Source organism: Triturus cristatus, chromosome 12, assembly GCF_964204655.1.
Source record: "Triturus cristatus chromosome 12, aTriCri1.1, whole genome shotgun sequence".
Classification (NCBI taxonomy): domain Eukaryota; kingdom Metazoa; phylum Chordata; class Amphibia; order Caudata; family Salamandridae; genus Triturus; species Triturus cristatus.
Genome location: NC_140595.1, coordinates 157,479,203 through 157,502,283, shown reverse-complemented (window position 1 = coordinate 157,502,283; position 23,081 = coordinate 157,479,203). Strand labels below are relative to the sequence as shown.

Sequence of the window (23,081 nt, the reverse complement as noted above, 5' to 3'; positions counted from 1 at the left end):
ACTCTAGCACAGGTGTCTGACATTTTTTGATGCACTGGAAGTATTTAAGTGTGTCCAGGACCAGCATGATACCTAAAATGTCTTGTGTTATCAGCTTCTTGTTGACCTGTTCTTTATTACTCTGCTTTCTGCCTGTAGGTATTTTATACGTTAGAGTAGAGGGAACTGTAGTCTGGCAGGTCTGCTTGGAAGAGGTTGGAGGCATAGTTGAACTGGGCAACAGACATGCCCAGGTTCCAGAAATGCCAAAAAACAAAGACCTATACTGTGCAAGGATGCGTCTACCCCTTCCAATTCTGGCCTCCGAGATATGTGGATGAAGGGAGACGAAGTTGAAGTGCAAAATTCACAATGGGATGTAACTCGGAATGAGTGCAGGGCCATCAATAAGGTCATATGTCAGGTAAAAAAAATTCTGTCAGCAAGAGTGTGTAATACATGACAAGAATCCTCTGAACATGAAGTCAGATTCTCTTAGCTAAATTATGCCAAAAACTAGCGGTAGTCTAATCATAATAATAGCCCAGTGCATCAGAGGAGGGTGTTTAAATGTATCTTTCCTCTAACATCTTGGTTCATGTTCCTATGGGAAGTCATTAATCAAGCCGTTTTGTGTGGCTGTAGATGTGGCTTTGGAAAAAGCTTTTATCACAACATAAAATATTTTGGGGTTTATTCTGATCTAGAAGTAATCCAGAATGCCGGAAGTGACCAGGGTTTTAGGATATAGAAGAATTTCTTTGTATCTGGCAACTCCTTGAAAGTTACTTCTCGTTTTTGTTTTTTCCCCTGCTTCTGTAATTGGCATTGATGCCCCTCCAGAGTTTGTTTACGGTAACTGTTTGAATGATATTAACACTTTGTAAATCATGTTGCACGATTCTGACTAGGTAAAATAGTTCCCCATAAGGAAAATATCCCATGCATTTAGTCAATTTGCTTATCTTAAAAAGAGAGCATGATTTGCTTTTTTGTTAGTATTTTATTTGCTCTCCTACTGGAATGTACGTCTTAAGTTTGGTCGAATTTGTACACTAGGTCCCGCTTATCAATTGTACAGCACTGTGATCGAGGAGGCCACAGTGAAGAAAGTATCCCCTTCATGAGGATTAAATAATCATTATAAGTATTGTAGTGTTTCAATTGATGAAGATGCTGTCTAAATTGTAGAAAGAGAGGCAGTGTGTAAAGCATGTTTCTTAAAGCAAGCAGCAAGTAACATTTAAAAAAAAAAAATATTGCAGAATCAGGTCAATCTTTTCATTGGACGGAAGTGTTGTGAATACCATTTTCTTGACGTTCTAGACTATATTTTGCTAATTTAAGAAACTGTACATTATTCTGTTTGGGTAGCCTCTGTGTAAGAAAGCTACTGCAGCCATTTTCTTATGCAGACCTACATTTAGGATCTTCTGTTTGGAGAGCATGAGGTCCTTCTTGACTTAAACAGAAGATTTGAACTGGTGGGATTGTGTCTAATGGCCGTTACTTCCACATCTAACTAGTATCTTGTTATCTACACACAGTCTCTTCATGCAGACTTTTCCCCCTTTCTTAAAGCTTCTGGGACAGTTGGAAAACACAGGACCACCTCCAGCAGAAAAGGAGAAGATATCTTCTCTTCCAACCGTGACAGTAACTCAGGAACAAGTTGGTAAGCTAAAAGTCCTCATTTTACCCTAATCCTCTTCTTACTTTACAAAGACTCTTATGCTGGCTCTTTCAGATTAATATTGTTTTAGACTGCCAGCTTCTCAATTAATTGAAATTCCAATTTCATCATTACATATTCTTTTTAGAGTATTTCTCAACCAGAAAATATTCATAAACACTAGTTTATCTCCAGCCATGTTTACAATTACAGAACACTTTATTGCTCCAGATATTGTTTTAGGTGTGTCGGGGTCCATGCTTTCTAGCTTTTGCTTTAAAAGCATAACCCAATCAGGATCAAAACTAATTTTAAAATCCACTTTTTGCTTGAGTCCTTAATGTTTTGGCAGGTATGAGCAAAGTATCAGTTTGATGTTTCATTTAGAGGCCTACAAAAAAAAGAGTGATCCACTAATACAGGTTTTATCATTCCACTACCTCTTCCCAGCTTCTTCCGAAGGGGCAGCCTGTGAATCACTAACTCTATCAGTGTAAGCATTGTGCACTTATTCTGTTAATGGGAATTCATTTATTAGCAGGCATCTGTGCGTCTGTGCGTTTATGTAATTCTTTGAGTAACCTCGAGCATTACTCTGCACCTGTGATTGCTGCATTTAATCGTCCACACTCTCGTTCCACCCTGTTTCCCCCCCGTTGTTCCATGTTGCGTTCTGCTCCCATGCACCACCTTTCCTCCCTATTACTAATGCTGTAGGAAAGAGAGCCTCTGCAGGAGAACTTCAGCATTTCCATGGTGAGACTGCAGTCACTCTTTGGCTGTGGATTCAATTCACTTCTTCATCTTTGCACACAAAGGAAACAAACCACTGTTTTCCAGGCTGTAATGAAAATTGGTACTGCTTCCTGCAAGTTTGGTGTCTAATATTTGGACAGAAGCGATAAGGAACCCTCACGGAGAATCACATTAGCTTACCTAGAGCTCAAGAGCTGCTTTCCACTCGACCCCAACAAGTTTAGTATGTCTTTTTGCCTGTTAAGCACATTGCAACTACCCATCTGCTATACTTGCTCCTACTGCTGCAGGGATAGCCCCAGCACATCCTCTGTGTGAATGTCTGGCACTGCTACTCTCGCACTTGAACTCATTGCTTCTGTACTTCCCGCTACTGTGCTTGCCTTCTCTGAACATGCCGCTTTCAGGCCTTTGAACCCAGCACTTGCCTGTTTTCCTGTTGCTTGTTCAAATGCCAGAGCCTCCCTAACTATGCCCCTACCTTATTATTCAGGCACATGGTGTTGCAATGTGGATTCTGTTGAACTCACTGGCTTCTTTTTTAGCACAACCTTGAGGCACACTTTATCCAGCAAGACAAGGAGACGGGTTGCAGAAGTTCCCACTTCCAACTGAGCTCATTCTGTGACATTTGTCAGAGTTTGCAAGGAGCAAATGCTGCCTTCTCTAAGCACCGGAGCTCTCTGATAAACTGCGTGTTCTTAATGCTTGACAGGCCTTTGAGTTTCTCATGTTGTGATGCGTGTTAGAAGGCTGCGTCTCTGTAATTGGTTGTAACTGATCAATTCTTTTCTCCCAGTAATGGCTTAATATGGTCTATCCATGAACACCACGCGTACGTTTATAGTCCTGCTCCTCCTATCCTCCTTTACTCTCAGTCATACTTCATCCTCCAAATCCATTAAAGCCCTGCTCTCCCCCCCCCCCCCCTCACAGCTCCTGCTCAGCTTTGTTCTACTCCCTTACAACTTTGTTGCTCTTTGTTCCATTTTACTCAGCTTCTTATAGACCGGCTCTTGTCACTTTCTCCTAGTCCCATTCATTCCTGCTCTACTTAAGACCCATGTTCGTCCATTTCCTTCCACTGCCAAGCACAGCTTCTATTCCCTTTTACAACCCTGCTGCATTCCCAGGCACCATCTTACAGGCTTGCTGCTTCCCGGTCCTTCCCTTTGCAACCATCAATTCTTTCAACACCTGCAAACCATTCAACCACCCTCCCCAGCACTCCATTCATTTACCTATGGAGTACTCTCCCGCCTTACATTGGTCCATACGCAAATCCACTGTCTACCCTTCCACCTACATACAACATTAATCTTGCCTGCGCCAGCCTGACTGTTCATTTAAGTCTTCCCTGGCCTGCTTGCAAACCTGTTCCTCTGCTAGCCTGTCAACATTCTCTTCCCTGTGCCTTTTGTTTGCCTGCCGCTCCATCTGACTGCGCATTGACTCTTCCATGTATGTAAAAACTCCAGCCAAGTAGGTCCTCTCCATCCTTCTCACTCTTGTTCTGCCTCTCTGTTTGCCTGCTTCTCTTTGGCTGTCTGCCTCCTTCCCAGACACTTCGACTACATTTGAACCTAGAGGAACAGATCCTCATACCTCAAGAAATTAGATTTTTCACTAAAATACCGGTGATGGCTAGTTTCCCATTGAAGCTGACCAGATCCGCTTCGTCCTGCTCACTTGAGGTGCATTCACCAACATTATTTTTAACTGGTTCAGTTTGCGTTGTTTTTGGTCCATCATCCAGGAATTTAGTAAATTTTGGAGGTTGTCCCTGAATAAATTGATGCCAATTAGGTTGAGTCGTGAATTATCCAAGTAGTGGCAGAGGCATATACCAAATGATTGAATCCATTTTATGCTGTACTGTATTTTTTAGGGAACGATTTTGAAATGTTAAAAACTTTAACCCACACTCCCAAATTTGCATCAAACTTCAAATAGAGCTTACTTAGACTAGAATGTGATTGCTTTTGGAAAGAAATAAACTGGGGTTGTAAATAAAGGATAGGATGGGTGACCATTTATATATGCAGGAATTAAAATAGTTTAGAACAGTTATTTGACAAGACCGCGTATTATTCCTCTTCAATAACTGATTGCATAATTTCGTTACATTACAGAAGTTTTCAATCATTATGTAGCTGGCATTTTCAAACAGTGATGTACAACATTTGAGCCACACTTCAAATAAAAGCTTTGAGTTTTTAATTAATGTACACATCTAATTTTGCCTGTTTTGCACCCAAACTTAAGTGTTTAGACACAGTACCTAATCACGAAGCCCTTATCTCCGTGCTCATGTCTACATCCCCACATGCAAAAAAGTAGTGTTTCAGGTTTGGGAACATTATTCCCCTCTAGCCCCAAACACATGCTCCCAGAGATCACTGGATACTTTCCCCTCTGTCATTACCCTGCTTTTCGTTTTTTTTAGGACACAGATTATAGTTTTCCATTTCATGTAATGGCAGCTCAAAAAATATTTCAGTTCAAACAGCCAGTTAAATTGCTCATGTTCTTTGTCTCTGTGTTCTCCTTCGCCTCACCCAATGGGTAAAATTTGTCCTTATCCAGTGATATACCTTTATGTTTTTTATTTAACTTCTTTGGCAAACTAATGTATCGGACAAAAATGTTGAGGTATATGTATTTTCGTTTTTTTTAAACATTTTTCCTTACCATGCCAGATAGTGCTGATCCGGTCTGAGCTATCCCTCAGTCGCTTTTTGACTGGCTTGTTTTTTTTTTTTTTTTTTTTTTTTTAACTTTTCCAAATTTTTCTTGCGAAATTACCTTCTGGTGTGAGGTATCATCCAATAAATCGGCAGGTTTCAAACCATGTGGAGCCTGTCACTGGCAAATGTCGGGACAACCCCCTCCTCCTTGGTGTGTTTGTGCTAGGAGCTGGACCTTAACTCCCAAGACCTGCGAGGACTGCCACACCATTTTTTCAAAAGCGCTCCCTCAATCCCCTCATTGCCCGATGTTGGTTGACTCCCGACTTGAGGTCCAGATGGCTCAGAGGGTCCCAGGACCGTTTTCGAGCCCTTACCGATGGTTGACGTCGCACTCCAAATCGTCAAGGAAATCTGTTAAGTCCCACAAACATGAAAAAATTGAAGTCTTCAACTTCTTCACATCGGTCAAAGTCGTTCATTGAGAGGTGGGAGCATCGGAACTCCTGGTCTCATGATTCAACGGAACATGAATCCAGGTCTGCTCCATGAATCTACGATTTTCCTGAAGCTGGAACCACCCCGCCCAGTTGAAGGATGTCTATGTGGCCATGCGCCTCATATTTGGGTGACTCAGCCCCGCCAGAGTACCTTCGGGCCCCATAGGCGCAGGAGGGGCCCCTACTGGACCCACACTGGCGGATTCGCCTTCTGCACCAGTCAAACCCCATGTTTTCCATGCTGGATCCGGAGTGAAGCTACCTGTGAGACCCAGACCTTCCTTGCCGCCTGCTCCAGGGCCGATGCCCCTTGGCGGCGCCATTCCCATTGTTGTTTCCTACACGGAGCCGGATGAGTGTCATCCAACACCAAACCCGCCGCCAACCAGGTCCATGCTTTCTGGAGCAGAGCAAGTGGCTTATTTGTTTGATGGGCCTGGAGAGGGAGATTAATGGGAGGTCTTTATGGAACATTATGCTCCCAGATGAGGAACAGGCAACTAGTACGAGGAACTGGCAGAGGCAGTGGGTTGGACACCTCACCTGACAATGGTCTGATATTTCCTCCTAGTGTGTCCACAGAGTTGAGAGCATCTTTTGCAATGGCAGTGCGTAGGGCAGCTGAGGTAGTAAAGATTGTCTTGAAGAAGGTGATTCAGCCAGGAGTCACCCCTTCTGGACCCCTTCAATGAAGACCTTTCAGACGTCCTAATTTGACCTGGTCCTAACCCGGCACAGTGGGTTCCTGTGCATAGGACGATTCCCAGGGCCATCGCCCTGCTCTTATCCTCGGATAGCATGGTGGTCCAGGCGTCCTCATCCAGAATTAACCCGGGAGCATTGCCTACCACTCCACCAGATAGGATATCCAAGAAACTGGATACCTTTGGTAAGAGAATGTTCTCTTCCAACAGCCTTCCACAGGGCTGGTCGGTGGACTAGTGTGGGTGAAGTGGCAGTTGGTGCAGGTGAGAAGTCCTTCCATTGAGCGTGGCTCGGCGCAGTTGTAGTGTTTGTTGCTGCATCTAGGGTCAAATGTGTAGAGTTCGGCGATTGTGGATCTTTCGGGGCGGAAGGCCCACGAGTCGTGGCACTGGCCGCAGTCCAGGCACGGAAGAGCGCAGCCGAGCTTGCCTACAGCGTACCTTCGTTGTTGTGCGGTCACGCTGTGGCCTGCATTAAGTAGGTCCAGGGGTGGTCGGGCAGTCTGTTAGTAGGAAGAAGAGTGTGTGGGAAAACCCAGTCTAGAAACCCCAGCGGGAAAACCCAGGCAGCTGCGGTGTCACTGCATCAGTCTGGAACAAGCAGGAACTGGAGGCTAGGTGCCAACTCTGATTCGCCTCATCCCTTCAAAGATGAGAAGATCCCCCATTGTCTGGACCCAAAAAGAGTGTTGTCGTTCTATCATGGCTGCACAAAAGAGTTCCGGGCAGATGATTAACTCTGTCGGCTATTTAGGAGATAAAAATGCGAAGGTTGTGCAGAAATGGACCAAGCACTACTGCCTGGACAGTCCTTATTGATGGGCTCTTGGCCCATTCCGTCCTGCAGGACTTTCTGATTTAATTGGCTTTGCAGACCCACCTCTGGGGAGGTATTGCTTGGGTATCTATTGTAGGGTAAGGAATCTGCAGCTAGAAGTCTATTAGATGAGCAAGATGCTTACCTTCGATGTTGACTTTCCTGGTAGGACTCTTAACGAGCCTCACATTCCTTATTGGCTGTCTCATTCTCCCCGCTGTGCAAATCGATTATGGTGTAAGGGACACCGTTCTCAGGGCCTTAGCTTCTCACACCAGTAGTCAGTTCTCATCGTGGTTTCACGCTCCTGGCTTCTAAAGTTGCAAAAGTAACCGACATTTGCCAGGTAGCATCTGTATAGGTACTGCGCACATTGCTTCAGGCTCGCCAGCGTGGAGCCGAACAACACCATCTACCAGACCTCAGATGTACTGCTCGAAAACCTTCCGGATCCAGTCTGACGCCTGGGGCAGATTCTAAGCAGAGGTCTTCATACTTCTTGATGCTGAGACACCCTTGTCAAAATCTTTTAGGCATAAGGACCCCAGCCTGACGCAAATTTTTAGAACCTGGTACTCCTCATCACCGAAAACTAGCGACAACCATAAACCTCCCCAATTCCCACAGCAAATTATTTTTATGGTGGGAAAATAATATTAAACAGTATTTAGCAAACCAGAGGTCGGTGAGCGTGGAAGCATGGTCAGAGGCGTAGCTAAAAACAAAGGGCCTCCTTTATGAGGAATTGGCGTAGAGCAGAGCCTCAAGTCTTCTTGCTGCACTGCCCTACGACAAAGTGAAAGGGCAGGAATGCTCTGTATTTAAAAAAATGCGGTGCATTCCTGTCCTTTACCCTTGCGTTGGCGCACAATTTGCTGCCTAGCACCAAAATAGGCAGGATTGTTTTTGTGCAGGAAGGGTCACCTTCCTTCACAAAAACAATCTTGAGAGGCGTTTTCCTCGTACTATGTGAGCTCCAGAATACAGCTCACATGGAAAGGGGAAAAAAACCAAGGAGAAATGAAAACCTTTCCCCCCCTTTACACCTCCTCATACGTTTTTGGCGCTGCCCCATGTTTACGTGATATTATTAATGTGGGGCAGCATCAAAATCCATGGGTGTTGTGGGAACCCCCACGCAACGCCCATGGAACACCTCCTTGATGCAGAGTAAGGCAACACAGTGACTTGCGCTGCTTTGTCTTACTCCATATCTCGGGCCATGCAAAGCCACGCAGGGTGACTTTGCGCCGCCTCATAGGTATGGTTGAGACACTTGCACCGCCGGAGCATCAAAAAAGTGATGCTCTGGCCCCAAAATATTTTGTACATTTTTTGGGTCTTTCACCATCAGGTACCTACATATAAAATAGTAGGCAGCATAAATGAAGAATACATGTAAAAAGTTGTTACTTGGTAGAAAATGCACTGTAGTACATTGTGAACCCCCTATTATTTAATGCACTGCAGAGGTCTATGTGTAACCAGAGAGCCACAGAATTAAATCTTGGTTGGTGCAGTGGGGAATAGTGACTTATATATGTTTAGTGCTATGAGGTCACAGCCTCTGACAGAAAGCACTGAATAACCGAGTCAATATTTTATACTTGCATTACACACATTGTAAGATAGACTGATACAAAATGTGCAAGTTTTATGATCAAATGGAGCTTCCAAAATGTAGATTTTAGTAATACCATAGCGTTATGTAATGCAATTTTAATTTACATAACTGTCCCTTGAACACCTTAAGGGTACTATGGGCTGCGTAAATACAGTTCTAATTGAAAGCAGCACTTCACCCCCAGTTGTTCACTTTTTGCACTACCACTCAAAAACCCCAAATTGTTGTCATCACAAAGGAGCTTGGAGTGATTCTATCAATTAAAGCAAGAGCTGCTCCCAAGCATCATTTACACTTGCAGATGAACTAATAGGGGACGTTTGCATTTTATTCAGGCAAGCAGGCACCCTGGCAAGGCTTTTCACAGCACAGGTGACTCCATTAATGAAACTTCAGCTGAGGCCTTTTAACAATCAAAATTAGCGGACCCTGGATGGATGCCTTTTTCCAAAACAAAAGCAAATGCTTTGGATTCCAGGCACAAGCGAGGCTGGGGAATGCGTGACCCCCTTCCGGGGCTCCAAGGCTCCCCTGGGGTTGGCTCCCCACAAATGAAAGACCTCTGTTTCAAGGTAAGGAATATGCGGCTAGATAGTCTGTCCCAGATAAGACGTTAACGAAGCTAAGCAGATAACCTGTTCTTTAAAACAAGCATGTAATATGTAAAGCTAATGTGCCCAAAAACACACGTTTTTAGCATATGTAGTAAATGCACATGCTCTGCATACTTCCGCTATCTAGTTTTGAGCCTGGACATTTGCAACTTGTTGTTCGAATCGCATAACCTATTGTGACTTTATCCCTTGTTCACTATGAAACCACACACTGGTTCCATCTCAGAATATTTTCTTCTGTCACCGGACTCATGTGGTTGGGAAAGCTTCTCCAAAGCTGATGCGTTTAGACGCTCTGGGTCTTGAGTTTCAGGTCTGCTTTTGGTTCAGCGGCTTCATTCTCAGCCTGTAGTTTAAAAACAAGTTATTGCTTCCAGGGATGCTCCTGCTTGCACCGACGGGTCCTAGAAACAGACTACCTAGGTCTCGGGCACCTCAATGCATCCTGGCCTCTAGACAAAATTTTCTTCCAACTCTACCTAGAGATTTTTTAGACTGCACTTAGTACAACCTTATGCAACACACTCATTCAACTTTTGTCCTAGGTATAACTAAAAATGTAGATGGGCAGACCCCTATAAGGTCTCGCCTCAGACCAAATCGAAACATCCTGTAGGGCCAGTCTCACCGTTCTCTCCAAAAAGGCTCAACATTGAAAGGAGACCAGCTGGTTACCTCACAACATGCAGTGGTAAGTGTTGTCAGAGCTTGAAGACATATGAGGCACCCAGAAGTAAGAGCCTGCCCTTCTGGCATCCCGCCACACCCAAAACTGGAAGGTCTAGAGGCACACAACACCCCAGGGCACCAAGTAAACTGTGCTGCACTGCCCCATCTCAACCGAAAACTGCACCTCAATCACACCATCGGTTACAACTCCTGCTGAAAAACCTCTTTCGAAGCCAAATCCTTGGTCAACACTGAGGGCCACCGAACAACTGACACGGAGGCCAGCGCCCAGACCACCCTTGACACTGAGATCAGACTTTCCAGAGGGTTCCACTTTTGAAAGCTGGCAGATGTTCTGGATGTAAAGCAAAAGACCTTCATCCACTTGGACACAGACCAGATTCTTGCCAAACCACCAGCACCAGAAGAGGCACTAGAGCATCAGCCTATAATGCCAAGAGCCCAGATAGGGTTCACGACTCCACCACTAGCCCTATACCCTTTCCACCACTACCATTCACACTCCCTCTTGCCCTAGCTCCACTCTCACCACACTTTTCCTGACATGAACCACATAATGCTGATTCAGACCTGAGCAGTCCTTGTATATAAGGGCACATTTAGGCCACAGGGACAGGGCGATCCATTGGCGTAATATGTGAATGACCCACAGTGTGACCTTAACTTTAAACTTGTCTTGTCAAACTATCCCCACCAAATGACACTTCTGCATTCCATTAAATAATTCAGCGTGCGGCACATCACCACTAAACCTTGTCTAAAACTGAAATCCCAGTACACTATTTGTCCATGTTTGAGGAGATGCTACAGTCTACCAGTGTACATTTTAAAGAGCTGATGAAGGCAAGAGTAGTGTCCCCAGGTATAGAAAAAATAAATACAAGCCTGCTCTAGATGACTCAGCTTGCATTGGGGGGCAGGCAGATGGTCTCACACTCCTTAGTAGTTCATACAACCTGTAAGTGGGCTTCTGCACAGGGCCCTGCCTTACAAGGAGTCTAATAAGACTGATTAGCAGGAAGACTGATGCAGCAGGCAAGCAAATGGTGTTTTGGGCAACCAAACATTGGCATATTGACCACTCTGTGGGCATCCTTTCCAGATACAATTGACTCCACAGGGCAGAGATGAAGGAACTGGTTGACCACCTACTAGCGGTCCATTGGAAGAGGGACAAAAGTCAGGTGCTGGGGAGCAAAACTATTAGCAACATTAGTATCAAAGTGTCCCTTGATGCAGTGTGGGACATCAATACTGGCCTTCTTCTATGCAGACACACCAGGCATAGGGTGTCAGGGTTTAGGCCTGAGGTGCAACACCACCTATTGAACATGTCCTTCAACGACGTGCCTCTGCACAACCCTCATGTCGATCAGATGCTTGAAATAATAAAGGGTGCAGACATAACCAAGTTTGTAGGTGCCCTGCAATGCTTCAGTGCCAAGTCAGCCTTCTGGAAGAAGAAAACTAGTGGAGTATCCAAACCTGAGGGCTCAAGCTAGAGACCTCCTAATCAGCCATTCAAGAAGTCCTTTCTGGGACCCCTGGCATTCTGTGTTCTTCCATCTAGAGGCTTATAGAGGAAATGGTAAAGGCAGAGGAAGTGCCACAACGGGCTCTTCTGCTACAAAAGAGTGAATCCTCTTCACTCCCCTGTGACCACATAACCCCTGTAGAAGATGTCTGAGGCACTCCTATCTCAATGGAAAAACATTCTCATATCAGGGGTACTCTCCATTCTATGACCGGGTTACTGCTTCAAATTTCAACTGTCCACCCCACCAACACCCCCACCCTGTCGCAGTGTACTTAGTTCAGACTACCTTCATCTCCTCTAGGACGAGATTCAGGCACTCTTACAAAAGGAGGCGATAATACTAATACCTGTACACCAATGCAGCAAGGGGATGTATTCTCTGATCTTAAATAAAAACTGAATGAAGGAGGGAAATTTTTTCAGTACAGTCATATTCAATCTTCCAATTATAAGAAATTGTGTAGATCCTCCCCTGTATTTAGACCATTCGGCATCTTGGTATCCAGTGTTAATATAAGTGAGACTCGAGCTGCCTAAGCTTTTTCCTCCCTGTTGCCACCTCTGAGTGACTTCGGCACAGAATCGATTACATAGTAACTCAGCTCACTGAGATCATTATTATGTACATGTTTAAAATGCCTGGCCACCGGGTACCTAGGGTCTGAGTTCACAAAATCTCGTAGGTGTTGCAGTATACAATTACAAATTATTATATATGTATATATATATATATATATGTATATATATATATATATGTGTATATATGTATATGTACACAGCATGGACAACCTGAGCCCTAATGCTAGCAATGGAAAATGGGCCCCATTTCCCTTTTTGATGGCAAAATATCCTTAAAGTGTTTACTGTAGCGCTCACACTCCTGGCCTCAGTGCCACTGCACCTGCACCACTAATGAGAATGATGGTCCTTTTAAAAATGCAAAAGCAAGCTCCCTTATCTCAGCCCACCAGAACCAACTTGACCAAATGCATGACTATGGTAGCAGACTGGATGCGAACCAGCTGCCTGATGCATTAACTCCAACTAGACGCAAGTGCTCATCTTCGGCAACAAGACATCCCCATGGAATTCCACCTGTTGGCTGTTGGAGCTAGGACAAGAACCCACAGACCACACAAATCTAGGGTTTTTTCTAGATGAACAGCTCAACATGATGGCTCAAGTCAATGCAGTGTGCACCGCCTTCTTCCACATCCTATGTATGCTGCAAAAGATCTTCAGGAGTTTGCCTCAGAACGCCAAATGGACCTTCACGCAAGCACTCTCCACCAGCAGGCTGAACTACAGCAACTCTGTGTGCCGGAATCTCCATACAACTCCTACACAGGCTCCATACAATCCAGAACGCAGTTGTAAGACTCATACTCGACCTCTCACTCTGCACACACATCACACCGCTCCCCTCAGGAAGTTTCACTGGCTCCCCATTCACAAGCACGGCCAACTCAAACTTCTCACGCACACATACAAAGCCTTACTCACACAGGACCAGAATACCTGAATAGCTGCATACTTTCACCAACCCACCAGACAACTACGCTCTGCACACTCCCGGCATCCTCAGAAGCAAACTGGAGGACGCTCATTCTCCTACATCGCACCCAAGACATGGAGGACCTCCCTCAACACATCAGCATCTTCTTCACTCCTTGTTTTCGACAGGAAGCTGAAGCCCTGGCTGTTCGTATAACCACCTTGGGACTACACATCTAAACACCTTGCCCAAGTGCCTGGATACCCTTTCGGGTGTTTAGTGCCCTATACAATTGAGCATACCATAACCCCTTCCTCAGTACCTCTCTGAAAAAGTACTCTATTTCCATTTGTAAATGATAAAATTAGCTCCTACAACAGGTGCCCTCCTCTATGCCATCTCTGACTGTATATATGAATCTTTCTCATTTTCACTTGCACCGTTAAGTGGATGTCCAGGGGTCCAGACTATCGGGGCTCTGCTTCTTAATGCAACCCTGCTGACCTTGTCATTCCCCTAACTCAACTAAAAAGACATCTGCAGGTAAACAGAGGTCAAAGTGGGTAGTATCTATGGGGACCAATGTGTCTATGCTTTTTAAATTTTACAAAAACAGTTCTTCAACTTTCTGGTAAAAAAATAACCATGATAGTTAATGCAGACCTTGATGTGTCTCTGGCTGAAAATAAAGGGGCAATTATGTCTCCTGTGCTTCGAAGCCGAGAGCGGGACAGAGAGCTAAAGAAAAAGGACTTTGCACCAGGGTGAGAGCTGCCTGAAAGAAATTTAAAGAAATGTAAATGTGTGCAACTGAGTAATCACCAAATACTAAGGCTCCTTGGAAGCCTGTATAGACTTTAATTGATGGAGGTAATTGAAGCTTAATGGTGACAAAGATTTATACTTTCTTGAGAGGTAATATAAGAGGGTTATCGGCAGAGTTCTGCAATTTATAGTTTTAAGGGACACTTATGAAAAATATTTGCACTAAGCACAGTACTTTCTGACGAAGGCTGGGACCTCGTAACCTCTGTAAATAAACAAGTCACTATTACCTACTGCACCAACCAGGATGTAATTCTGTGACTCTCTGGTCACACACAGACATCTGCAGTGATTGCATTTACCAAGTGAGGTTTCACATACAATAGTGGGTTTACCATGGATTAGTTAAACTTACGTTTGTTTTTCATTTCAGTTGTGTGTGTTATTTTATACGGAGTAACCTGAAATTGAAAGTACAACAAAATAGGTACAGAATATTTTTCTCTTTTTAGTGATGTCTTTGATGCTGCCACAACACTCCCTGATCACCGCCACTGCATTCTGGATCACAATTCCCATACTTTCTTTATGCATGTCTACCGCTGCACATGAAGACCGCCTGAAAACACAAAAAATAATAAGTTCACATTCCCAGGCCATCTTCAGGTACTTGCAGAGGCATTTGCGTCCTACTGGGATAAAAGCTACTAAAGAGGGTACTACCGCCAAAGACTCCTCCGGCACTCATGGGTCTTTCTTTTGACCCCCTACAATCATATCAACTAGAGTTCTTGTCTTGGAAGGTTGCTGTTATGCTGCTAGCGTGCGATGGCCTGCTATTGTTAGAACATCACGGGGATGCCCCGCAAAGCTCTCCTCTATACGGCGACAGACTGCGGTTCTGCCTATGATTTCTTTCTCCCTTCAGGCACTCAGCGGGGCTGTGCGGCGGCCTGCAATGTCCAAGTTAAGTCACTGTTCAATTTCTGGGACCACAACCTCTTGTATTACAAATAGTGAAGCCTGGTAGTTTTCACCTCAGGCCTTGGAGTAAATTTAGTACTATTCTGAATGGGGGCCATCTTCCTGCTTGTCTTCCTCCCATGATTCCACAGTCTGTCTCCCAGAAGGCTTTGGGAAGGGTTTACTTGTACCATTCTAAGGTGGCGACCTTTTCTATCTTTTTCACCACTTCTTCCCTTCCCACGATGGCAACTTCTTACTTCCTGATTTTTCACTTCCTGTCTATAGTTATTTAAGGGGCTGAATCTTTCATTTCCTTGCATTGCAACACTCCCTGCTCCTGGTGGTGGGTCCTCGCTCCTGTTGGTCCATATTGCTCCTGTCTGGTCTATCTTCGTTTCCGGTTGGCGCTTCATGTTCCTGTTTGGAATCCTTTGGAGCCTTCTCCTCTTGCCTGGAGTTTCCTGTATTCTGGTCCGTTTCCTACTTGCTGGTGTCTTCTGACTTCTTCCCTGGCCTTCTCCTTTTGCCTACTTTCCTTTCCTGGAGTCTCTGCCTGCAGTAGGAGTTTTTTTCCCTTTGGGGTTTTTCCTCTTCGGGACGCCTTCTGGAAGGCCCTGTCTGCTCTGGCGTTACACTGTCTGCAGCACCACTGTGACCGGTAAAGGATGCCCTTACCTCGGACAGACCAGAAACCTTTAAGAACCGAGTTCGGAACTATCCCAGCACACCAAAGTTGGTAAGAGAAGTTCTGATTGTCACAGATTGCAATGAGCAAAACTACATTCTGGTCTTAATAGCATGGAGGTTCGGTAAGCATTGAATGGACTTTGCTGCCCATGGTAATAAGGTTCCAATTTTGGGAGCCACTCATTTTCTGAAACTGATTGATGGTTGTGTACCTGATGGTGCAGACAGATATCTTGCAGAAACTGACAATGGTGCTCAACTCTGGCAGTTATATAAGGACACCAGCATCACATCCAAGGCAGGAGAGATCAGACAGCATCCATCAACGCGTAAGGGAATTGGTGAGAAAATTCTCCAGCTCCAATCTGGCACCTAGGGAAATTGACAAAGTGAGTAATCTGCAGTCAGATGGAGGATCCACCAGAAAGATTGTTACTGAAGATAAGTAATATTTTCTTCTATTCCTTACTGTTTGGAAAAGGACAGAGACTTACTTAGAAGGTGTCAACCCCATGGGGTTTGGGATCATCAGCAAATAACAGACCAGATATATTTCTACCAGTTAACTTGCAAGAATAATTAATACAGTTACGTAAATAATAGATACCCTTTTGTTGGAAGAAGTAAACCAGGTGGGAGCCAAAACCTACCCCATGTGAATTCTTCTGCTTATCTGAATGCTTTCAGTAAGCTCTCCATTCACCACCCAGCGAACTTGTGCATAGTTGTAAGGGTGCAAACGCTATGTTATGTTAGCGGAATTTATAAAGCGCATTCCTGCCCAACGGCGTCTAAGCGCTAAATTTTAGTACGAACACATTGTCAAGGATTCCTAAATTTAGTAGCGCTTTCAAAAGCTTGTTTGTTTGGACCAGGTTGAATGCTGCCCTTAAATCCACTAATACCTCATAGATATGTTCCGACTCATATCACAACTGTTTTTTCAAACAAGAAGTATAAAATGAAAGGCCTGGTCATTGTCAACCATCTCCAGATTATCATGGACTTCCTGTCATCTTTGGGGTTCAGTATCAACGTGCCACAGTCACAATTAACTCCTTCCCTGATGCTCCCCCTCATATGAGCCATTCTAGATACATTTCGGTTTTATACTTTTCCCATGGGAAATGGAGTCCAGGACATTCAGGCTATGTTCACAATCTTTAAAACTTTGTCCTGTATTTCAGTGTGATTGACTCTGAGGCTGCTGGGACTGATGGTCTTCTGCATCCTGCTAGTCAAGCTCGGAGGAGACTGAGGAAGATCTGCAATGGTGGCTTCTGCATCGCTCTTGGGTCAGCCACAGACCCCTCTACCTTCCCCTCGCAGAACAGACAGTGGTGAGCGATCCATGGCTGCTGGGTTGGGAAGGTCATCCTGGAGAGGTGGAGCTCAGAAGCCCCTCGTCTCCGGTGAAATCCCTGCTCCATATCAACCCTCTGGAGCGGAGGGCCATGCGCTTGCCGCTGAAAGCCTTCCTGCCATGTATCAAGGGGAGGCCGGTACAGGTGCTCGCGGACAACACCAGTGCCATATGGTACAGCAACAAACAGGGTGGGATGGGGCCAAGGACCCTGTGTCAGGAGACCTTGCGCCTGTGCAAATGGCTGGACCACCAAGAAACCTGGTATTGAATCACCTGGCAGGCTCTTTAATGCCAGGGTGGACAAACTCTGCTGTTTGTGCCTGGTGGATTACAAATCGCAGCTACAGCCTTTTCCGCAAATGAGGAAAACCTTAGCTCCATCTGTTCATCAGCACCGAGAATGTGCAATTGTCTGCACGTTGGAATTTCCAAGGAGTCTCTCGTTCAGGAATGCCTTCTGCCTCATGTTGAAGTCGGGACTCCTGTATGCCTTCCTGCCGATACCACTTCTGCTCCAGGTTCTCAGGAAAATCAGAACAGACCGTGCCCAAGTTATCCTAGTGGCTCCGGACTGAGCACAGAGAGTTTGGTATCCTAAACTCCTGGGATTGAGTATCTGTCATATGTTTGTTTGTTTGCTGTCTTTTGCCACAAGGCTTTGCCATGGGCACAGTTAAAGGTTATCTTTCGACCTCTCTGCCTTCTTACAGTTGCCTGATCAGCTCTCTTTATTTACATCATTTGTCCTCATGCATTTTTCGAAAGGGCTGCAACATGGTTCCCCCATCTCCATTTTTGATGTCCCAATGGGATGTCAGTCTTGCGTATCTGATTCTCCATTCGAGCTGCTCCACAGTTGCCCTTTATAACTTCTCACCGTCAAAACTGTGTTCCTAGTCTCCATCACTTCTACGCGTTGTGTGAATGAGCTACAGGTTTTGTGTTCATCCTCCTTGCACCACCATCTTCCCTGACAAGCTGGTTCTACGTACTAGGGCATCCTTTCTCCTGAAAGTTACAATGTCGTTCCATGTCGGCCAGAACTACACCCTGCCGCGCTCTGTGCTCAAACTCACCCTTCTTTGGAGGAGGAGAGGCTCTGTTGCTTGAACCCTTAGAGACCTCCTAGCTTCTATATTGATTGCATCAAAGACCACCTGGTGGACGTCTCTAGCTGTTTATGGGTTTGTCTGAGTGAAAAAGTCAAGGCTGTGCAGATGCATAACATTCAGGCTGGATCATGCTCCGCATTAAAATCTGTTGCGCACTGGTGAAGAAGCAGCCTCTGCAAGGACTGCATGCCCACTCCACCAGGGTCAAAGCTACTCCTACTATGTTGGCATGCGGCGTCCCTGTTCTCGACATCTGCCAGGCGATTACTTGGGCTTCCCTCTATATGTTAATCAAGTACTTTTGACTGGACAGCCAAGTTCGCCAAGAAGGCCACTTTGCTTGCTCAATCCTGCAGGTCTTTCTGGTTAGAGTCCATCCACAGCTCACCTCCCAATTCCCTTGGGTACTGCTTTGGTATCTATTCAAAAGGTGAGAAGTCTGCGACTAGAAGTCTCAGTCAGAAGATCAAATTACTTCCCTTCTGTAACACTCTTTCTAGTAGAGACTCAATCTAGCTGCAGATTCCTTGTCGACGTTCCCGTCCTCCCTGTTCTGCTGTTGGACTCTATCCTTTAATAAGATCCCATGTCTAGGAATCTGCGCACTGATATACCAATCTGCTTTTAGGGCTCCACTTCTGGAGACACAGACCTTCTCGAATACATCTGACATCCGCGGACGGAAGTGGCACCTTTATAGGCCGAGCAAGTCATTTCCGGGATAGTTCAGCATGCAGAGGTACTATAAAGAAAGTTTCGGTATCCAGTCTGATTTCTCGGGAATATTTAAAAGTTAAAGAATCTACAGCTAGATATACTCTATAGCAGAAAGAGTATTACTGAGACTAAGTAACTTGTTCCCCGGGTAGCACCAACAATGATGATGTTGAGATGTATTTTTGTAAATAAACATTTTATAAGGTATTATCTTTACAGTCCTGAAAATGCTTTTTTTAAATAATGTTTTACTGTGAATCATGTTTGTATCTTGTGATCTATAGCAACTGGATTCAATGAATGTTTGAAATGGTTTGAGGTGTTTTTAAGTGAAGTGTTTTTGAATTTTTTCACATATCAAGAGCAAAGTGACTAACAAAGTTGTTTGTAAATTTAAAAAGACTATTATCTTTTGAATTGATAGTGATATATTAGTCTTCCCACAAAAAAAACATAATAGACTATTAAAAATTGTTTTTTTTATTTTTTAATTTACTGATAAAACGCATTTATTTCAGTGGAGTTGACTAGTCATGCAACACACACTACTAAAGAGCTGACAGTTAACTGACGCTTGTGGTCATTGTGTTTGCGAGTTTGGGTTTTGCATGTATCTTTCTGAATCTCACTGCCTTGTGTTCTGTTTTGCTGTAGAAATGAATTTGGAATGTCCTGTGTGTAAAGAAGATTATAAAGTAGCCGAGCGGGTGCTACAATTACCCTGCAATCACTTTTTTCACAGTGATTGTATTGTGCCGTGGTTGGAACTGGTAAGGATTTGTTTAAAGAATACTTGAGTGTATGTGGCTGATCATTTAAGTATCACTATCATTTTTTCTTATTTTAATTTTTATTTACAAATAATTCTGAATAGCTGCTGGACATAAGTACGAAAATTAAGAGAAGATCCTCCCTTTTAGTTCTAAAAGGCAAAGACATCTGCGGCAGATCACCAGATTCCTGTGCAGTCTTCTTGTTTGATTCAGTTCACGAAGGTTTTTTCCATGAGTAGATCGGAGTTACTCCTGGAAATGCAGGTGTAAATCAGGCATAAATTCATAGTATGTCACTCTGGTGCACCCCATGCTACTGAGGATTTAATACATCGGGGTCCCATTACACAGATGCAATTTATTAAAATTACTATACACCTGCATAAAAACAGTTCAGTGAAATAAGTAGAAGACTAATTGTAAGGAGAGTGTCAAACCAGTCAGAAAAAGGCCTGGTTTGGCATATCTGGTCGCACTAGAAGCTGTTGAATACATAATGGCCTCGCATGTGACAGGATAAAGAGTGATGAACATAATGAACTTTTGGATCAAATGGAATAAAACGGTTGAAACATGGATAAATTTGCAGTTTTTGATGACCAATAATTGAGCATGCTGGGCGTCCGTAGTTAGAGTGCAATCTTGCTCTAGCCTTTGCTTTGTTTACATGTGTGTGTACTTGGGCAGACCACGTTTTCCGGGCTGCACGCTACAGTTTGAATAACGAACAAAGGAAGTATATGGAAAAGAAATCAGAAGAAACAGGTGTGCACTTGGCCACCCCAGTTAATTGATTACTATTCCTGTGTGCCATGCCTGCGAACACTGCATGCAGTATAGATAAGCCTCCTCTACAGTAAGCCTTACGCCCTATGACAAGGTGCACTATACTACATCTATGGGCATATCTGCCTGACCAAAAATGCCCTTGTGACGTCCAAGTCAATTCTTAGATATCACAAGTGAACAGGGAAGCCATTCTAAGTACCTCTGCTGAAAAATGGTAAAAACGTGTTCCCCAGCTACAATGTATCTCAAACGCCTTGTAATAATAAATCCACCCTGATTCCAGTGGTTGATTTATGATTACATGCACCCAGAGGGCACCTTAGAGGTGCCCCCTGAAAATCTACCAGCCTCTAGTGTGCTGGCTGACTGCTGTACACAGGTCTCTGACCCCACTGCATGTGGCAGCCTACGCTCTCTGAGGGCACAAACAATGCCTACTCTGGCCGGAGGTGTTGTCATCTCCTCCAAGCAGGACAGCTAAGTAATCAGCCATTTTGTATTATCACACAGGAACAGAAACAATGCATTTATCAATATGCTAGTTCTTTAGACTGTTAGAAAAGTAGACAAAAGTACCCCAGCAGGTCACCACTAAGACCCAGCGGTACTAATTATGTCAGGACAGGTTTTGTCTGGAGCCTAATACGGTCATTTAGATCAGTGTTGTGCTTATGTTCCTCTATAACCTCCCGATTTTGGAAGTTATGGTACGTGAGGCACATGGGCCAAGTACATTTCCATGGATCATGTACCATGGCTTTGGGTGATTGGGAGAGTGAAGAGAGTGGGCTTAGTAATCATGCGTCCGAATTTTACGGTCACCACTTTTCTTACATATTAAAAATATAGCATGTGTGTAAATGTTTTTCTGTATAAACATCAAAATTGTTTTGTGAAGTGCTTTTTATGTGCCTTACTATTCGCTTATTGGTGTCTGAATTACTTTTATTTAGCCCAAATACAAACAGCTAGAGATTCTTGTCCGTACCATTTTAGAACAGTGGAGCAAGAAGGAAGGTAAATATTTTCAAACCCCCTCTCTAGATGTCCTGCCACTGCTTCATCCCAAATAATAGTGTTTGGAAGAAAATGCAACATACAGTACCTTGCTTTATTCTGATTTCTTTCTGTTCCAGCATGACACGTGTCCAGTGTGTAGAAAGAGTTTAAACGGAGAAGACTCTACCAGGCAAACACCGAACTCCGACCCTTCTGCCAGCATTGGCTTCAGTAGTGAAAACCAGCTACATGATGGATGGCCCTTCTGAGAGCACTTGTTGAGCGGAGCACTTAGTCCTTCTTACTATTGTTGTAAATTGTGTAAAAAGGTCGCTGGAATAGTGGAAATAACACATGTCCACGATGGTCCAGATATTCTCGCCACAAGTGCTATCCTTTTCTGAACAGGAAATAAGTAGCATCTGCAGAATGAATACGACCACCACCAGAATGCAATTTAGTCCTAAAATCAAATTCTTGAGTGATTTGCCTAATTTTATACTTGTGAAGACATTAATCGGATGTGTTCCTTGAATGTGGGGGTCCCCTGACCTGCCATCCTGAATGTGTAGTCATTCATAGCTGTGGTGGTGCCTTCTCAGTGGGATAAGCAAGTCTCTGGTCCATGACTGCTTCTGAAGATACCAGTTTTGGTTTCAAGGCAGAGAAGCAGTCTCTTCTAAAGGAAGCTGCTCCCGAGCAGCGGTGATGTGGCGATAGACAGAATTTGGGGCTGGTACTCTCTTCGGAAGTTAAATCTTTACTGCAATTAACCTTTCCCAAAACAATATGTGGTGGAAATCCCAAGTCTCGTTAGTTATCGACTGTTCTCATACAGCAGTCCAAGTATACAGTCAGCATGCTTTGTGCCTCTTATCACAGGCTGTTGCCTTCCAGTTACCAATGTGATATGTAGATTTCTGTCAAGTTGTGTGGACGTTTGACCTGCAAGGATACTGCTGCTGCATCCAAGTCATGGGACCATAGGCGCAGTTTCCGTCCATTCCCATGGTGTGAACGTAGGATACATCGCAAGCTTCATTTTATACAGGTTAATTTTAATAGGTCTATCTTGGTTGTAGGTGGCCATCCTCATAGAAAATGCGGAATCCGTAATCTGAATATACTGCACCGTGAAAATCCCTGAGAACTAAACGAGAGTGGTCGTAGTACAGTTTCAAGTTTTACTGAGCTACGAGCTTCTGGAAATACAGTTCAGGTTTGCATAAGGAGTGTGTGCAAAGAACCAAAGCTCTATCACGTTTGCAGTCATCGGTTTGTTCAATTTTAGGCTTTATTTTGTTGGTACAATGATGTACTTTTCAAATTGATTATGATTTCAGTCACGGGGTGGGAGGGATTGCTTTGAAATTGAAATATTTATTTAAAGAGGAAAAACACTTTTTTGAAAGTCTAGCTTTATTGTGATGGCAAATTATTTTAAGTTTCAATTAAACAAATGTAAAATTTACTGTAGCCTACCTGTTTGTATATTTTAGCTTCTATCTTCCTACTTTTATGTTTTAGTACACCATATGATTGTTCATCAGGTCTGTACAGATACTGCTCTTTCCCATTGTAACTGAGAGATGTCAGTAACAGAAACAACTATGAAAATGGAATAGCAAATATTTTTGATGGTCTTTCAAAATACCTTAAAGATGCACATTTTTGGTGTATGTTGTGCTGTAGAACTCTACTGGAGAATTGACTCGAAGCCTTGGAGAGTAGACATTGGACTGTTGACCAGAATAGACATCCCTCCACCCAAATGTTGGACTCTAGGCCTCCCGGAACATCAGCCGGCAATTCTGTATAGTAGTACTGTCAAA

General features: G+C 44.1%; 1 protein-coding gene across 2 annotated transcripts in view; it reads left to right on the top strand.

Moving 5' to 3' along the window:
* RNF115 (ring finger protein 115) overlaps positions 1–22,720 on the top strand; it is a 148,085-nt gene extending 125,365 nt beyond the window's left edge. For both annotated transcript variants that reach the window (XM_085638927.1, XM_085638928.1), the window contains exons 7-9: positions 1,561–1,654; positions 19,343–19,458; positions 21,387–22,720. In XM_085638927.1, the coding sequence (XP_085495053.1) occupies positions 1,561–1,654; positions 19,343–19,458; positions 21,387–21,518 (342 nt within the window). In that variant the 3' untranslated portion in view covers positions 21,519–22,720. The remainder of the gene's footprint in view (positions 1–1,560; positions 1,655–19,342; positions 19,459–21,386) is intronic.
* The last annotated feature ends 361 nt before the right edge of the window (positions 22,721–23,081 follow it).